Below are 16,947 nucleotides of genomic sequence, written 5' to 3'. Positions count from 1 at the left end.
TGATAATTGTGCTAATAATAGCCTAGTAGTAGGCTCTAGACTTGAGCATTTTGATAACAGTGTTAGCTAACAATGGCTATCTAGCTAGATGAAGTATTGACTAATGCAGCCTACCTGTTGATTCACTCTGGTAATGACACAAGTCAAAATAAGATGGTCACTTTGTGGGGTCATTTTCCACTCTAATTTTGGGATATAAAGGGACACCAAGGGAGTCCCATCGGATTTAGTGGAAGGGTACTGAAATAGGCTGGTGTGGATATTTAGTGTTAAAGACACAGTGTCAACCAGTTTCCTATTTACTCCCATTTAAACTTCATGGAATGTTTTCCCTCTGGTGACATGATACACTGTCTTTATAAAGGGTATGGAACATAGCTGCATTTATTAGCAGAAAGGGTGAAACCAGGAATGAAACAAGCAATTATCTGCTTAAATTAATGCAGTTTGACTTGAGAGCTATCCATCCGAATTACCAAAAAAGCAATTCTTCATGGACATCAATGTATAGGCAGAAATCAGGTTTTAATTTCAATCTGGAAGCTGGTGATGTACACTAAGCAAATCCTACAAAAGCTCAGTCTGGTAATACTACAAGGCAGTATTTGTTAGTGACAAGAATGCTGTATTTGAACAGGTTTGAACAAGAACAATAACCTATCTAGGCGTAATTTGTTGTAGTAGGCCTACTGTTACTGCCATTCTTTAATGTTGGTTTGTTCTGAGTCAAAGTTCAAAATCTACAAAGTTATCTGGCTAGCTGTTTAACTGGGTTTGTCTTCTCTTTTCTATACCTATCAGTGGTCTGTAAAAAATATTCTTGTTGAATCTATTTGTGCAGTCAGTCACACAACAGCTCATTTCTTATTTTAGCTGTTTTTTTGTTTTTGTTTTTGTTTCCATGGCATTCACATTAAACACTAACAGTGCCATTCAGTGGTCTTAACTGCAGTGTCTGACCAACTCTGATATCAGGTGCATATCCTCAGAGCCAGTTTGTAAGGAGCATGTCCCATCGCTACTCCTCCCATTAAATCAGAAATTGACTCCAATGTGCTGGAGGGCAGCTACGATAGATTCCTCAGTGAATGGGAGTGAATGGCTCTAAATAGCTAAAAATGAAAAAAAAAAAAAAAAAACAACCCTTTTGGATATAAGTATATATTGCACCAAATATAGCAGCAAAGACTTACCTGTATATTTCTGTTTTTTTCTAAAGCAAATGGGTTTTGGGCAGTAGGCTGCTACCATTTCTGCTACTCCACCATCACCTCACCAACCAGTTAGCAATTGGAAGCAGAAATGATAGCCGTTTAGCTCCAATCACCCCCATTCATTTTGGACTCATGAGTGCCTCTAGTGTCAGTCCCCACTGGAAGAGTGAAACATGGATTTTATAAATAATATATATCAATCATGAGGATTCCATGGAGTAACCTCGGTGTCCTGTAGTTAATGATGTAGAAGGAGATAGATGTAGAGAAACACTTTGCTTTCAGAGCTGATGAACGAACTATGTCTGAAACATCCTGTTTCTTTGCAAACCTTGTGTACTACACAGCAACTTCTACTTCTCTCCCTCTAGAATACAATCTACAAGCTGTGTAATAATAATAATAATATTATTATTATTATTATTATTATTATTATTATTATTATGTTCCAATTATGGAACAATCAAAATAAAAATACCAAAATACTGCCTGAGTTAAGAGGCTGTCACTAAGTGTTCTTATGTCAAGCTCTTTGTATAATGGTTTATATCAACCATTATGAGTAGTTGTTAAGTAATCCTTATCTGTTAACACAAAGTATAAATAATGGGCTTTGTGTAATTGCTTTCAGTTATACTTTGCATTACATTACTTCTATAAATCATTATTTGAAAAGTTATTGTTTATGTTATGCCAACACACTCTTTTATTTTCTGCTCATAGATCCTGGATCTTATCCTATGATTTTTGAGGCCAGTCCCTCAGGTAAACGAGATTGATGGTTTGGTTGTGGAAGAACAATGTACATGAATTTTCACAGAAAAAGCTGTGAATATGCAATATTATAACAGCCAATAGCAACATTTTTCACATTTAGGACAGGAGGTGAGTTTATTTGAGGTATTTGATATCTTTTAAGAGTTTATTTGCCTTATGAACCTTTTGTGACCTTTGTTTTTCCCATACAGTAAAGAATCCTTTGCTTTCTATATCAATTACTGATATAGATTTATGGGCATTCATGCTACTTTGGGCATTTTGCATCAAGATTCTTGGAAGATTCATGATACTGTACTATGTGCACTTGGTCTTCCCTAGGAGAAGGGTACAAGTAACATACTGCTTCTGTTTTCAACTGCTTAATGTATATATTATAGAAGCCAAAATAAATTTGGGCACATACATTTTGTAACATATTAGTTTGCAACAGTAAGTACCATTGGTTGAACAAGACAATCCAAACTGACCAAATCCAAATTACACCAAACAATGTAATTTTTGCACTGTATAGGACAAAAGTGTAAGCAACATACTACCTCTAAATTAAATTTTCGCATATGATGTATGAGCAGATGAGTCTAGATCAAAAGGCTGCCAAACACCATATGATTGGGAGATTACAATTTTAAATGCTACTACCCCTTCTGCTGTCAGGTCATTAATATCTTTTAATACCATGCTGGGGTATAAGTTCATTGTTGATGATACTAGATCAAATACTTAAAGATATCAATCAGATATTGAGTACTAATGATACTAGTGATGAAGTCTTTTATATAAAAAATAATTTTATGCTTCCATGTCCCTTAGTAAATAAGATTTTCTTCCTTTCACTTTCTTAACCAACCTTCAGAATATTAATTTCTGAAAGACACTATTTTCACAATACACTACTGACATTGAACAATTATTTGTAACTCACCAAACCAATTTGCTGCACCTTCAAAATGGCTCTTTTCAGAACCGCATCAGCATTCTTGGGAAGCATTCTTTTAAAATGAACTAGAATTCTTCCCTGTCAAGTTAGTCCTGCAATGGTTAAATTTCCATTTTGGTTTCTCTGTGTAGCAGCTTCCATATTAGCATGACTATACTATGACCAGTTCTACCCTGCAAGTCTTTCCACGTTTTTATTTATTTAATTACTCTTTTTATTTATATATATATATATATATATATATATATATATATATATATATATATATATATATATATATATACGCACACACACACACACACACACACACATATATATATATATATATATATATATATATATACTCAGTTAATTATGTGCCTTTGAGATTTAAGTGGCAGTTTGTGTGTTTCAGCTGATCATCTCAAGGTTATGCTCTGTCAAAGCTGTACCTTTGCCTGGTGAATTGCAGAGCTGCTTAAGTTGGTCTACACTTTGAGGGCCTTGGTGTCAGCCAAGCACTCACTTTTGCACATTTGGGAAGTGTTACTGTCTAAATTTTACTACGCCTTCTCTTACACAATGACTGTGGCTGACAGCACAGTAGTTGGGATCCTTTTCTCCTAGTCTCACAAATTCTACCTCTTTGGGACTCACTTTTTATTGCATTCACATGCCAGGGTCTATTAAAGTTCCAGAAGCCTGATGTGCCAACTCTGTCATATGAAACCTTGTCTTTCTGAGGGAAATGCGTGAGACACAGCTAAAACACTACCATTCATGTGGGCTGCATTTGAAAGCAGTATATTATATGGTTGCAGCATGCCAAGCCAGTTCTGCTTTTGGTGGCGGGTGGGAACTGTGCTGCTCAGCCAACTGCTGCTGAGGTGGGGGGACTGCAGGTAAAAAGTTTTAACATATTCTGTGGAGCGAGAAAGACCTAAGTGCACTATGCCTTGTTCTCCCAGTAAACCAAGGTTTACTAGACCTTTTCTCCATTAATGAGATCTTGCCTGGAGACAAGGTTTGATTTGTTTGACATAGAGAAAAAATGGGAAAAAAACGATGCCCTTTAACCACAATATGTGTCAATTTTGAATTGCAATTTAAAAAGTTGCTTCAATCCATAAACTGGGCCAAAAGAAAACAAAACTGCCTCTGTGCATTGGCTATTATGTTATCACAGCACATAAATGAATGAACCAGTATTATGTTATGTCCCAGTAAAGTGTAAAAACTATATTCTTATTCTGTGCTGTACTAAAAAAACCTAAAAAGCACATTAACAACTAGATGTCATAAGAGTATGCAACATTTAGCAGCTATCCTGTGGGAGGGTGTATGTGAGTGTTTATACATATATATATATATATATATATATATATATATATATATATATATATATATATATATATATATATATATAAAGCCAACATAAAATGGGTGATGCAGTAGTGTGGTGGATGTAAAAGCAATTGGTTTGAGTAACTTGATATACATGCATGCACTGATTGGCACAGTCTTATATCAAAATGCAGTATTCTTCAAGGTAAATTTGACCAAAGAAATGAGAAAGAAAATCACTCAATAGCCTGTATCTTGAAGAATGCTTTCTCTCTCTTTGCATATGCATGAGAATGTATATGTTAAGAGAGAGATTTTCATGCTGCCATATCGTCTTACAGAATACATGCTGCAGCTTAGATACCCAAATGATACTGTAATTACAATTCTCCCTATATCTGTCTGTCTCTCTATATTTCAGGAGACGGCACTGAAACCGCCACTCTATGGCACACTCTGTGGCACAAGTACAGCTCGCTCCCACAGGATAAAAATCAATCTCTAGCTGCCATATCCTAAAGAGAGAGAGGGAGGGAGAGGAAGGCACTGACTGAAGAGGGGGAAAAAGCGCATACTGTACAGGTTTCACTGCCTCAAATATGACCTATAGAGAGGACTGCCAGACTATTTTAACTGAAGCATCTTTTTTTCTCGAAGAAAAATTCTCCTAGTGGTTTTGTAGGAGATTTGAAATGTTTTGTTCATTCCCTCGGTGTCCCCTTAAGTCACAACTCTCGAGTTTCCCCACCAGCTCACCCAAATTGCATTTGAAACACAGTGAACAATTATGTACAGGATGTGTATATCAGTGCTTATGTATATTCACCAGTCATTTTGTGTGGGTGTCTATTTATTTACATGCTTGTTTTAATTTTATGACAAAGTTCAGCTAAACTTTAACATACCTGGTAGCTATTTTTTCTTTGCCCCTGCCATAACATTGACTTTCCCAATCCTGGAACTTGATTAATGAGTGACCAATCGTTTCTCAAGATGCAGACCACTTTTTGACTGTTTTGGGAATGCCACATTGTACCTCTCAGCGATTGCCTTTGTTCTCCTTGCCTAATGACACTGTCCCAAAGTACGTACATTTTTCAATGCTTGAGGTATCACTGCAACACATTACAGTGTTCTGAAGGTGTGTCACTGATTGCCTCAAATTGTCATTTAAAACTTGGAGGAATAAAAAAACAAACAAGTAAATAAATAAAACATCGATGCTTTGAGCAAAGCCACAGTCACAGAGAATATAACACAAGGTTCCTAAACAAACAACAAACAAGCAAACAAAAAAACTAAATCAAAAGCTCCTTTAATATGACTATAGCAAGGAACACGGTCTGACCTTTATATGTTGTCTGTCATAGTCAGTTTTGAAATCCAAGTCAGTATAACTTGTGAGTTGTATTTATTTGGTTTCATGGTGTAAACTTCAGACAGTGTGTATAGACTTTATAGGCTTCTGGTGCCTGTGTGTGGGCAGATTCTGAAACTCACATGCCATTTATTCACATCAAGAATCAAAACAAAAAATAGTTTGTATGTGAAATACAAGAATAAGTGGAGTATTCAGGCTTTACATAAAAAGCAATAAAGTACTGTTGAGGGAATTCATGCAGCAGAATCACTTTAAGCTTGACCATATGTGAGCCTTTGTTAGAAAGTCTGTTATACTCAAGTTTCAGACCTGTTATAGATGAATACAACTTTTTAATAGTATAGAAAGAACTGATTCAATGGAGAGCCCCTTTAATCAGTAGTAAAACATTTCCTGGGGCTAATGGACTGCTTTGATATTGGTAGAAGATGGTGTAGAGAACACACTATGCCTCATACATTTAAATGTAGCACTGTGTAACAGATAGATTTACCAAATTTTTCAAGTAAAAAAAGGCTATTATTTGTGTGGAGGAGATAAACATCATTACTTGTCATATGTGAAGTACAATATGCACCTTTAAATTCTCTTTGTATTCTTATTTGCTAATGTGTGACCTGTGTATGATGTTTTGTTACTGTATGTTTGAGCTTCTGAACTTTATTAAAGTATTTTGCATTGTATTGCAAACTTCCATGAGTCCTTGGTCTTTACACTCTTCATTCCAATACCATGTAATGCTTAAATTGCATGACTTCATTTTTAACCATCTGAAATCTCAGAGCATTTTCTGTTTACTTTTTTAAATTCACTTTAAAGGTACTTACTTACAGGATGATACCCATATGTTTCATATAAAAATGTTCAGAACAATCTCAGCTCTCTTCCTAATGAGATACCATTTGACATAGAGCAATGTTTAAAGAAATAACGTGGCCCTAAAGCTGGAAATATGATGTCCGATTTTAGAAATGCATCTTATCTCATGTGAAAACATATTATTACTCATGGGAACCAACTGTTTTGGTGACTGAAATAAGTTTAACAAAGAGTTTGATTCACAAATGTACTGAAATGTATGAATAAAGTATAGATATGTGTAATAATATCTCAAATTAAATGTTTTACAAATGTTTTGTGTTGAGTAAAAGGGTCTGTCACACTACTTTCACCAAATCTTAGAGGGACTGAGATTAATTGTGACTGAACAATTAAATGTGACTGAATGTGACTTTATATTAGATATTAAGCCTCATAGATTATCAAAATGTCAAGCTTCATGTCTGCAGGCGAAAAATGAGCATTACAACAAATATATTCAAAATATGGCAAGAAATAGAAAAGTTTCAGCGGCACAGAACAGTATTCAGTATGGCCAAAACATATCTTTCTACTATCAATTCCATAGCATAAAATGATTGTAAATTTAACAAAAGGATATGAACTCATGGAAGTACGAGTTATTGTATGCCATATACAGCCTATGTGAATCAGAACTGAACTAATTTCATGAAGATAAAATAAGTAAGCATTATTTAGCTTCATCTGCTGCAGTCTTCTTGATTTTGTCTTCTGACAGAATTTGAAATGAATGTAGCTTTCACCCATATAAATATTCTAATACATACCACAAGACTAAATTCATCTTTTCTATAGTAAAATAATATTATTCTTGTTATAGTTTTGCAATTTTCAGTAAGGGTGGTCTACAGTCCTTTAGCTAATTTCTTAAATGGTGTCACATTGTCCCATTATGATGAAATTAGTGGCTAAAGGTCAGGGCTGAAAATTGAGTGCTTTTTGGCTTCTGGGTGTACATTATTTCATTGTCTTACTCTTTTGACTAGCCACTCACATTTCAATATTATACAGACCATAGTACTTGAAAGTGATAAGTAAGACATCAAGAGGCATGTTATTCCAGTCATACTATATTGAAATTTGTATATACACTATAGTCCATAGTATACTTGAAAATTCTGTGGTATCAACTGCATACTATATCATAGTCAAATATATTAAAACCTCTAATCAGACTATTTACTCCACATGCTATATTTACTCCACATGCTATATTTATCAGTACCCTTTAGAACAAGTAAATTAACCCAAGTGAAATGTAGGTAGTTTCAAAGCATCTATTTGGCAGAGTTTGCTGGTGAAGACAATGAGAAACAATTGAATTGCTTATCAATGTTATTTTATAATGCAAGACTGGAGAGGTAATCATTTCCCTTGAGGGAACTGTGTCCTTGGTGATTAGAGAAAATGGTGCACATGTCAGCGTTGAGTATGCTCATCCTTTGGCAAATGGGTATGCAAATGTCAGCCTGCTATTAATAGCTTAACATAAACCTGGAACTCTCTCTAAAAATGCTATAAACAAATGCATGAAATGCACATTTGTGAATTATAACTGTTGAAATTGTAACACTTTACCATATGAACTAAAACCACTTCTATTACTATACTTGGACATGGTTTATGGTCAACAGCCTTTATGGGGATTTATTATAGATACATATATCTGATGTTATTCTTTATTTATTTAATTCATTAATGATTTCCTTCTTTCATCTCCTGAAAGTGATGACATTACATTATTAAACACACTTTTCTCATGTAAAGTGACTTTCAAAGGGAATCAAACAGTTGCTGTATGTTAGGAACATAAAAGTATTTGAATACTAACATGCTGATGCTTTATTTATGAGGTTCATGTATATATGTCTATCTTCAGATGGTGTACAACACAGATTTCTAAATCCTTGTGCATTTACTCATAATCAGAAAACGCCAATATGCAGACAGATGAAAGAAGCTTATGATTGTTCAAATAAGAGGTGGTTTAAGGAATGGCCACTCTGCAACCTTGAAAGCATGTTTGCACTTAAATGATTGCAGTGGAAGTCAATTACCAGTCACCCAAAAAATTATATAATCCTATTCTATATTCATGCATAAATATGACTTATAAGTTCAAGGTGGGAATAAATCCAAGGGAGTAAGTAAATATCATATGTTTTATTTTAAAATGTATTTTATTTTACTCTAAAGAAGACTGATTTGCTCAATAAAAAAGAAAAACATATGAACTATAGGCAATGATTATGAAACATGTTCACTATGAATGAGGGAGAAACCTAGCCAGGACTGCACTTTAAATTAATTCCAAGCCTGTAGAGATAGTCCTTTTGAGAAGGTGCTGCTGACTTAGGGGATACTACTTTATAAATACTGAGAATTCATGAATTACTAAATTGGTTAAGCATCAGAATGGCAAAATGTATCTTCAGGAGGGCCAGCTACTACCAGATTTCTGAGCAAGTGTAACAAAACCTATGTCTTGAGATCAAGAGATTTATAACTCATATCGATCATATCCTCTGTCCTTTGTGTTACATCATACAAACAGATGGAACAGGGCCAGGGAATTGCAGATAGCAAAGTCATTCATCGTTATAAATGATCGCTGTACTGGGAAATTAGCAGAGCTGTTATTGCAGACTGAGAATAATATATCTGAGCCTCAAAGCACTTGCTGTTGGTCGGAGCACTGTTGCTTATGCATGTTGTGTGCAGCGGTGCAGGAAGCGGGAAAATGCTCACTGCCTGTTTCTTGCACTCAAGGCATTCCTGCGTACTACTGCTGCCAAATCTCTGCCAAACTGAATAATTAAATCATCCTTTCTCTGCTATCGTGTTTCTTCATTTGTGCAACAATCAAATCGGTTCTTGAGTCACTGAATGGTTTTCAAAGACACCAAGTGACTGTTGAACTGATTGAAATTTTGCCCACTGGTTAAACATGCAATAATATAAATATTAAGTTAGAACAAACTGTGACTATTTTGGGGGCGACACAGATTTCCATACAGTTGTGGTTATATAAATGATATCAGTGGTAAATATAAATTAATGTTTCTATAGAGATATGGATGTTAGTTGGTATACAATTATAATAAAAACAAGTTTTACTCACTTGTTTTTAAGAGACATTTAATAGAGTGTATTATAAAAAAATGTACAAAAGCCTGGATGTAGGTGTTGTACATCAGAGAATAAGAATTTCTTTGAACATGATTGTCTGTCAAGTAAATCAGTGATCATGACTTTTCTGTTCTCTGAAAAAAAAGGCTTTTTAAAGGTGACAGACTTTAGAAATCCAGTTAAGAAAGATTATTATTTTACACTATTTTTTTGCAGGAAAACTGTTGAGGAAATACATTATACTAGAATAAGAGATCAAAATACAATTCAGAGAGCTTGTTTTCATCTTATCAGCATAGTTCCTTTATAAGATAACTCCAGTGCACCAAATCTCTGGCATGGAATTTTCTAGTATCTCGCAAACTGCAAATATACTATTCTTTCAGGATAAGAACACATCAGTCTGTCACTGTTATATCAATGCAGTGCACTGCCATATCTGAGCCAGATCCACTGCTGTTAACTATTTTATTACCTTACTTAGGAGGAAAATTTCCTTCCTCTTCCTCTCTTGCTTCCTATGATACTCTCAGGAATAAACAACAGTTTTAGTCTTTACACATAACCCTAGATTCCCAGTTTACTGAGTCCACATAAGTAACCCAGTATAGTCACTTATATGTGTATAAAGAATGTTTAAGTAGAATATAAATCCAAAAGTGACTTTACTTCATGACTTCAGTTCACTTTCTGCTCCAATCCGGCTCAGTGCTGTTTAGTGCCAGGTAGCTATGGCCAACTGGGTGTTTAAGAATATTTACAAAGCAGCTTGGATTAAAAGATGATCACAGACATGGATAGAGATAGGATGGAAGGTACTGACGTACAGAGGAAGCTGGAAATTTATTGTTGGCCAATGTAATCAAGCTATTCTAGCAGAGCATTCTTGATTTACGTTTGCAAAGGATTGAGAGACAATAAGAGATTGGCCCTGTCTTAGAATAGCTGGTAATCTTGTATGGACAGAGGACTCTAGGGTATTTATCCAGCCTTAACATTTGCTGAAGCAGATGGTAGTGGGTTGGGGGGTTGCTGGGGGTGGAGCCACCAATTTTCTTCTCTATGTAATGTGGGAAGGGAAAATAAAACAGTGGATGATAATCAGTGTTGTTTATTTTGCTGCTTGACTTCTTAAGTACTTTCAGACAGATTATAGGCTTTCCTGGGGATAATCTGAGGCACCAGACAATTGCCTTTTTTCCATCCTGAACATATCCCCCTGTGAATGCATAAAGATGGCAATTTAGAGTAAATGCTGACTCTTAATTCCTGATTAGTCCTGTTCCAAACCCGCTAAAATTAACAGGACAGAGAACTAATCAGTGAGCCTCAGACATCCCCTGTTCTGCTTGCCTGCCGATACATTAGTGGACACTGTACAGTTGACATGGAGTAGCTGTCCTTAGAGTGAAATACAATTAGAAAAAGCTTTTCAACTGTTTTCATAATATTTGAGCCACACGATGGATCTACATGGCACAGGTGGGTCATTTAGAGCATGAGCCAAGTCCAGTCCCAGCTGCTTTTGAAACAATACCTGAGCTTAATGTTATCAAAATACTATGACTGCAACATCATAACCCTAATCTTCCTGATAACTGTTCTTTAAACCCTCTAACCTGGCTACATCATTTTCATTTTCATTTTCTTTAGAGAGTGTATGTTTTCCTACAAATGCATTTTTACCTAATCAGTGCATTGATTAATTAAATCTTAAAGCAGCAAAAGAAAGTAAGTAAGTGAGAAGGGACAGGAAGTGAGTGATGTCTGCTTGTTGTGCAGTCAGCAGGTTGTGCTATTCTATATAATAGTGCACATATTTGAGATAATAGAGCATGTGTATATAAAATGTTTGTTTTTTTTCATAGTCAAGGTAAAAAAAAAGAGTGAGCTAACATTTAGGTAAGTAAAGAAATTCAAGATTTTTCAAGACATTTCAAATTCACAGCCTTAGACTGAGATATGGTAGCCACCATCCAAATTAATAAAGAAAGTTTAAAGGTATTATCCAATATTGATTTTCTCAAAACAATGGTCTTTTGAAAAAATTATTCTGCTCTTTTCCATGTCCAAGTGATGCCACCCATCATTTGTCATGTTTATAATGGGTCTCTGTTCTAAATAAGTTGTATGTTTTATATCTATCAGTCTCAGTGTGCTTGATTTGATATTGTTATCATGCTGACATGACATTTTGCATATCAGGAGAGGTTGGGAACCAAACCTGTGTTCTTTAATCAATCTCACAATATATCACTCTATCACTCACTCACTCACTCACTCTCTCTCTCTCTCTCTCTCTCTCTCTCTCTCTCTCTCTCGCTCTCTCTCTCTCTCTCTCACACACACACACACACACACACACACACACACACACACACACACACACACACACACACACACACACACACACACACACACACACAAAACAGACAGAGAGAGAGAGACGGACAAATAAGTCATAAGTCATTTGTAAGTCATATTTTGTAGCAAGATACGCCTTCCAGCACATTATTTTATATTTTGGCCTATAACTCATTGCAGGTGAGGTGTAGACACAAGATTCTTTTGCTCAATCCAAACAAAAACACCCTTAAAACCATTACGTTCTTCCCACTGTGAATTTGAATGACATTTACTACAGATTTTCAAGTTTGATCTTCAAATTTGAGACTATATTCAGATAAGACCAACACAAATTTTCATACAGATTTTTGATGTTCAGAAGTGTCTCTCTATAATGTGAGAGTGCTGCTGATTGAGAATAATTGTCAGTAGGGGCCGCTATTACATATTACTATGTATGTTTTGGCATACAGTTGTCCAATAAAGATAAAAATTTGGTCTAGTTTGTATGTAAAGACTAGTCAATGAAACAATATGACCACTATGGCCAATTAGCTTACAACAGCTTGTGATGTGAATGTGACGGCTTTAACATTTACTACTCATCATAAAAACATCATCTACAATCAATTTCAAATTAGTCAGCCACTTGGGTTACTTTAACAGAAAATGACTAAACTGATCATTATTTTTGAATCACTGAACATAAAAATGTCTTTATTTTTTGTGATTCCTTTGGACATTTTTAGTGGAATGAACACTGTGATATTAAAGTCTATAGTAACTAATCTAAATTTTAATATATTTTTTAAATTTGTCTAATCAGTTCAGTAAAAAATATTTAGATTGGGTGAAACAAGTTGTCAAATTGATTTTTTATGTTCAGCGGTGTTAGCTAATAATTTAGTAATATTTAAATATGTAAGCTGACAAACATGATCTGGAGGCCATATTTCAGGCACTGACTGTGCCCAAGTATTAACCATATGTACAAAATAACATTCAGAGGAACATTGTCAAATTTAATTTAAGTATACCTTGGGAAAATGCTAGAACGGTCATATATGAATAACAAATTGTTCTTTTTAAACAGTAAAAACGTAATAAACTTACTATACTTGCTCTCCACATCATGCTTGAACATTTGAAACAGACTAGTCAACAATCATCAAGCACTGCTATATTTGAATCCTTGCAACATCTTGTGAAGTGGTGCTTGGATCACATAGTGATTGCTGCTTGATTTGCATTATGGGAAGATGGAAAATGTTTATTTATCTCCTACTCTTGCTACAAATTATATCTAGTTTTCATCAAACTTGAGTCAGATAGTATTCAGACTGAGTCTGACAAAAGTTATCAAATGGATTTTTATATTTGTGTTTGCCAATTATGCTGTACACCACACATTCCCTGTTTCTCACATTAGCTACCTAAAGTTAGCTTGTACATAGACCCTGACATTTTACTGTTGACCCTTCAGAATGCTGGGAAGGGCCAGGTCACTATAGGCCAGCCCACAAAAATTTAATTGATCAAATTTCCTGTCATTTTTCTAATACTTACATTACAGACAGTCAGATAGAAGTCCTATAGTAATAAATAATATTCAGTCTATATGAAAAGGTTGATTTTTTTCTTTATTTATAAATTACGTATATTTTTTTCAGTCCACTTTTTTGTTGACCCTTTCTGAAAGACTTTTTCAAGTCTTTTAAAAATAAATCAGTCTGTCACATAAGGAAGAAGTTGATTTAAAGCACCAGACATGCAGGAAAGGGAAATTCACAAAATCCATGGTAGAAATTGAATGGTATTTCAAACTAAGGACTATCTACTAGCCTATGCAAGTTTGTAACATCCAGCAACTGGGGAAAGGCTATAATAAAAATGACAACAAATAAAATATTAAAATTGCTCTTAGATTTTAGTCTACCCTTCAAACACCATAGTCAAATTTGTGTATGACACCACCATATTAGGGCTTACAGTAAATAACAACAAATAACAGCAAATAATCTCCACAGTGGAAATTAAGTACATGGCTGAGTGGTGCCAAGAGAACAGCCTGAACCAGAAAGCACCAGAAAGCACCACAAAACTCAAGAAAGTTACTGTGGACTCCAAGAACACAAGGATGACTTAAAACTCATATCTGATTTTAGATGGAGAAGACCTGGAAAGCACAGAAAGTTCCTAGAGGTTTACACCATAGGGGTCTGCATCAACACTTCACACCTGATCAAAGAAGCATAATAAAAAGTAGTCTTCTTTAGGATCCCCCTCCCCCCATGTGCTGCTAATAGTGGATTCTTACTGCAACACATACTCTCATACTGTTCAACAGCGTGGTATGGAAACTGCACTTCTGCCAACTAGAGAGACCTTCCGAGAGTAGCAAAACTAGCCCAGTGAGTCATTGGAACCAAGCTTGCAAACACGGGTGACAGCTATGCTGATTGCCTGTACAAAAAAGCTAGTAGCATAAGAAAAATCCCAAATGATCCTGGGCACCATCTTTATGTCCAATTATGATCCTTGACTGGATAATTCAAACATAAACAAAGACGAACTAAAGAAAAGCTTCTACCCAAGATCTGTAGACATATAGACCTCCACCACCACCCCAAATTTAAATGATACTGAGTAAAGTGCAATATTAAGATACTTTTTACCCATACATTATGTAGACTATACATTAAATTTCAGATAATACTGAACAATGTGCTATATTTAAATACCCTCTACTCTTAAGACACCACATTCACTTTCAGATATTACTCGTTAATAGTATTTTAAGTACTCTTTACTCATAAAACTGTGACTTAGACTTAAAGCCATGTCTTTCTGAAGTCTTTGCTTTGTAACTGTCCATGCTGCTAAGGGTTGGTGCCACACAAATGAGATGGAAAATGAGATGTATTTCTCAGTTCAATAAACAACAACAACAACAAAAAGACCTAGCAATGAATATTTAGTTAATGCTGTAAGATAAAGAATAACAAACCAAACACTTGTCAAAAGAAGATATATTTGAGACACATATATACGTGTGATACACAATAAACAAAGTTTGGAAGGTATTTAAAGAGGACAACTTGGATTACACTTTGAAACAGATCCAACATTAATAAGAAATGTTTGAACAAGGGGCTTCACCCACTGCTGTGTTTGACATCATGTAAAACTGTAAAAAATATCATATGGTTCTTTCTGTTCCTGGTGTTTTATTTTATTTCTTTAAAATGGTAGTACTTTCTTTTGTGAGGTGTGCTTTTGAATAGTTTTTCCTCTCTGTTTTTCTTCTTTATTGCCATGCTTTTAAAGAAGTTTAGATGCAAATGGTCTTTTCTTGGTGCTCAGTCTGCATGAAACAGGGTTTTTGGAGTGCCATGGGTGGTGGTTATGGCACATTTCAGTGAACAGATGCATTTCACAGATAATTTAATTTCTTCATTTATTTTTTGGTGTCCTTACAAATAAACAACTATTCCAATAAATAACCAAGAATTCCAATTAACCATTCAATACTTTTTTGAATGCTGTAAATTGTTAGGTAAAATACATTTAAGGTAATGAATGATTAAGACACTATGCCAGTAAAAGTGCCTGTATGCATCAGATAAATCTCACAGACTGGCATGGCATTTTTGAAGCACTTAAAGCTATTATTGGTATTGGTTGTCCGCTTTGCTTAAGATGTTCACGATGAGGTGATATGTATTCACTTCAAGCTTTTACTGTGCCAGTCACACATAGTTTGATGTGTGATTAAGATGCTGTCTAGTTTTCTGTGTACATAATTTTAGTGTGTATTTTTCATTGCTAGGAAATTGGCATAGAAGTGTACAGACAGGTAGTTGTGAAGAAAATACAGTACAATTATTATTATTATTATTATTATTATTATTATTAGTAGTAGTAGTAGTAGTAGTAGTAGTTATAATAATAATAATAATAATAATAAAAGCTTACTTTCCGTGGGATTCTAACATATTCAGTGAGAGATGTGGCATCATCCAAAGTCCTTCTCTGATTAGTGAGTTTAAAGCCAATCTACACTAATTACAAAGGATGGACCAAAAAGCTGGCAAACTGTTGGCTTTGTCTAACTTGATTTAGAGCCTTCTAATTCCAAATTAGAACTCTAAGGGGCAATCAGATGTACATTGTAAGTGTTCACAAATGGAAAGCACTGCTTATTTAATTCTTTGCACTTAAAAAGCTGAGCAGAATAGAATTAAAGTATGAGAATGCCTTCAACAGATATTCTTTGAGGCTTAATGTTGATTTATAACTGGGATATGTATTCAAAAGAACTTGAAATACATTTCTATAATAATGATTAGTTCCACTAAATTCAAAAACATTTTTCAGTTAGATTATCACCCAACATAAAAAAGGATTATCCCTTGAATAATTAAAGATTATTTTCTAAGTGTTATTTGGTCTGTCATTAGCTTGCCTGACAGATCATACTTTTGATAAGGTTTTATTATATATTTTGCAAAGATGTCTGGTAGCTAGAGATACCACATTTCTTCCAGTTTATTCATTCCCTAGATTAGTGTGTACAGGAGCAGGGATAACACATATTCAGCCTGAGGAGAAAAGCAACACTTGAGCACATTGTGAGAACAAAGCTCATTTTATTGTGTGGATGATTGGTTTCTCCTGTCAGAGATAATGACTGTGCCCTTCTTCAACTTTGATGCAGTGACCTGAAATAAGGTCCACAAGTGAAACCGGGGCTACGCTAAACCTGAAAGTGATTAAGGTCACACAGACACATGACCCATTTGCTTGACCTCCTACACACATTGACTACACACAATACTCATCAGGGAGTCTTTTGTGGTTCCTGTCACAATTCGAACAGCAAACAGCAATGTACACTGGGGTGGCAAGACGATGAGAAGATGCTTTTGGTGGAACACATTTATTTTTGGGGGGGTAGGAAAATGAGCTATTCATTT

The 16,947-nt window shown here is 34.9% G+C and overlaps 1 protein-coding gene across 4 annotated transcripts in view; it reads left to right on the top strand.

Moving 5' to 3' along the window:
* The window catches only part of pcdh11 (protocadherin 11), a 162,331-nt gene that overhangs the window by 21,521 nt on the left and 123,863 nt on the right, over positions 1 to 16,947 (top strand). The window contains exon 4 of one of the 4 annotated variants that reach the window (XM_035532316.1): positions 4,676 to 6,318. The exons of 2 other annotated variants lie outside the window; for them this stretch is intronic. In XM_035532316.1, the coding sequence (XP_035388209.1) occupies positions 4,676 to 4,759 (84 nt within the window). In that variant the 3' untranslated portion in view covers positions 4,760 to 6,318. Of the gene's footprint in view, positions 1 to 1,937; positions 2,087 to 4,675; positions 6,319 to 16,947 lie in introns of those variants that run through there. One more of the 4 variants, XM_027017068.2, reaches the window with a different exon arrangement.

The sequence above is a fragment of the Electrophorus electricus genome, chromosome 12, assembly GCF_013358815.1.
Source record: "Electrophorus electricus isolate fEleEle1 chromosome 12, fEleEle1.pri, whole genome shotgun sequence".
In the NCBI taxonomy this organism is placed as follows: Eukaryota; Metazoa; Chordata; class Actinopteri; order Gymnotiformes; family Gymnotidae; genus Electrophorus; species Electrophorus electricus.
This window is presented reverse-complemented; position numbering and strand designations above follow the sequence as displayed.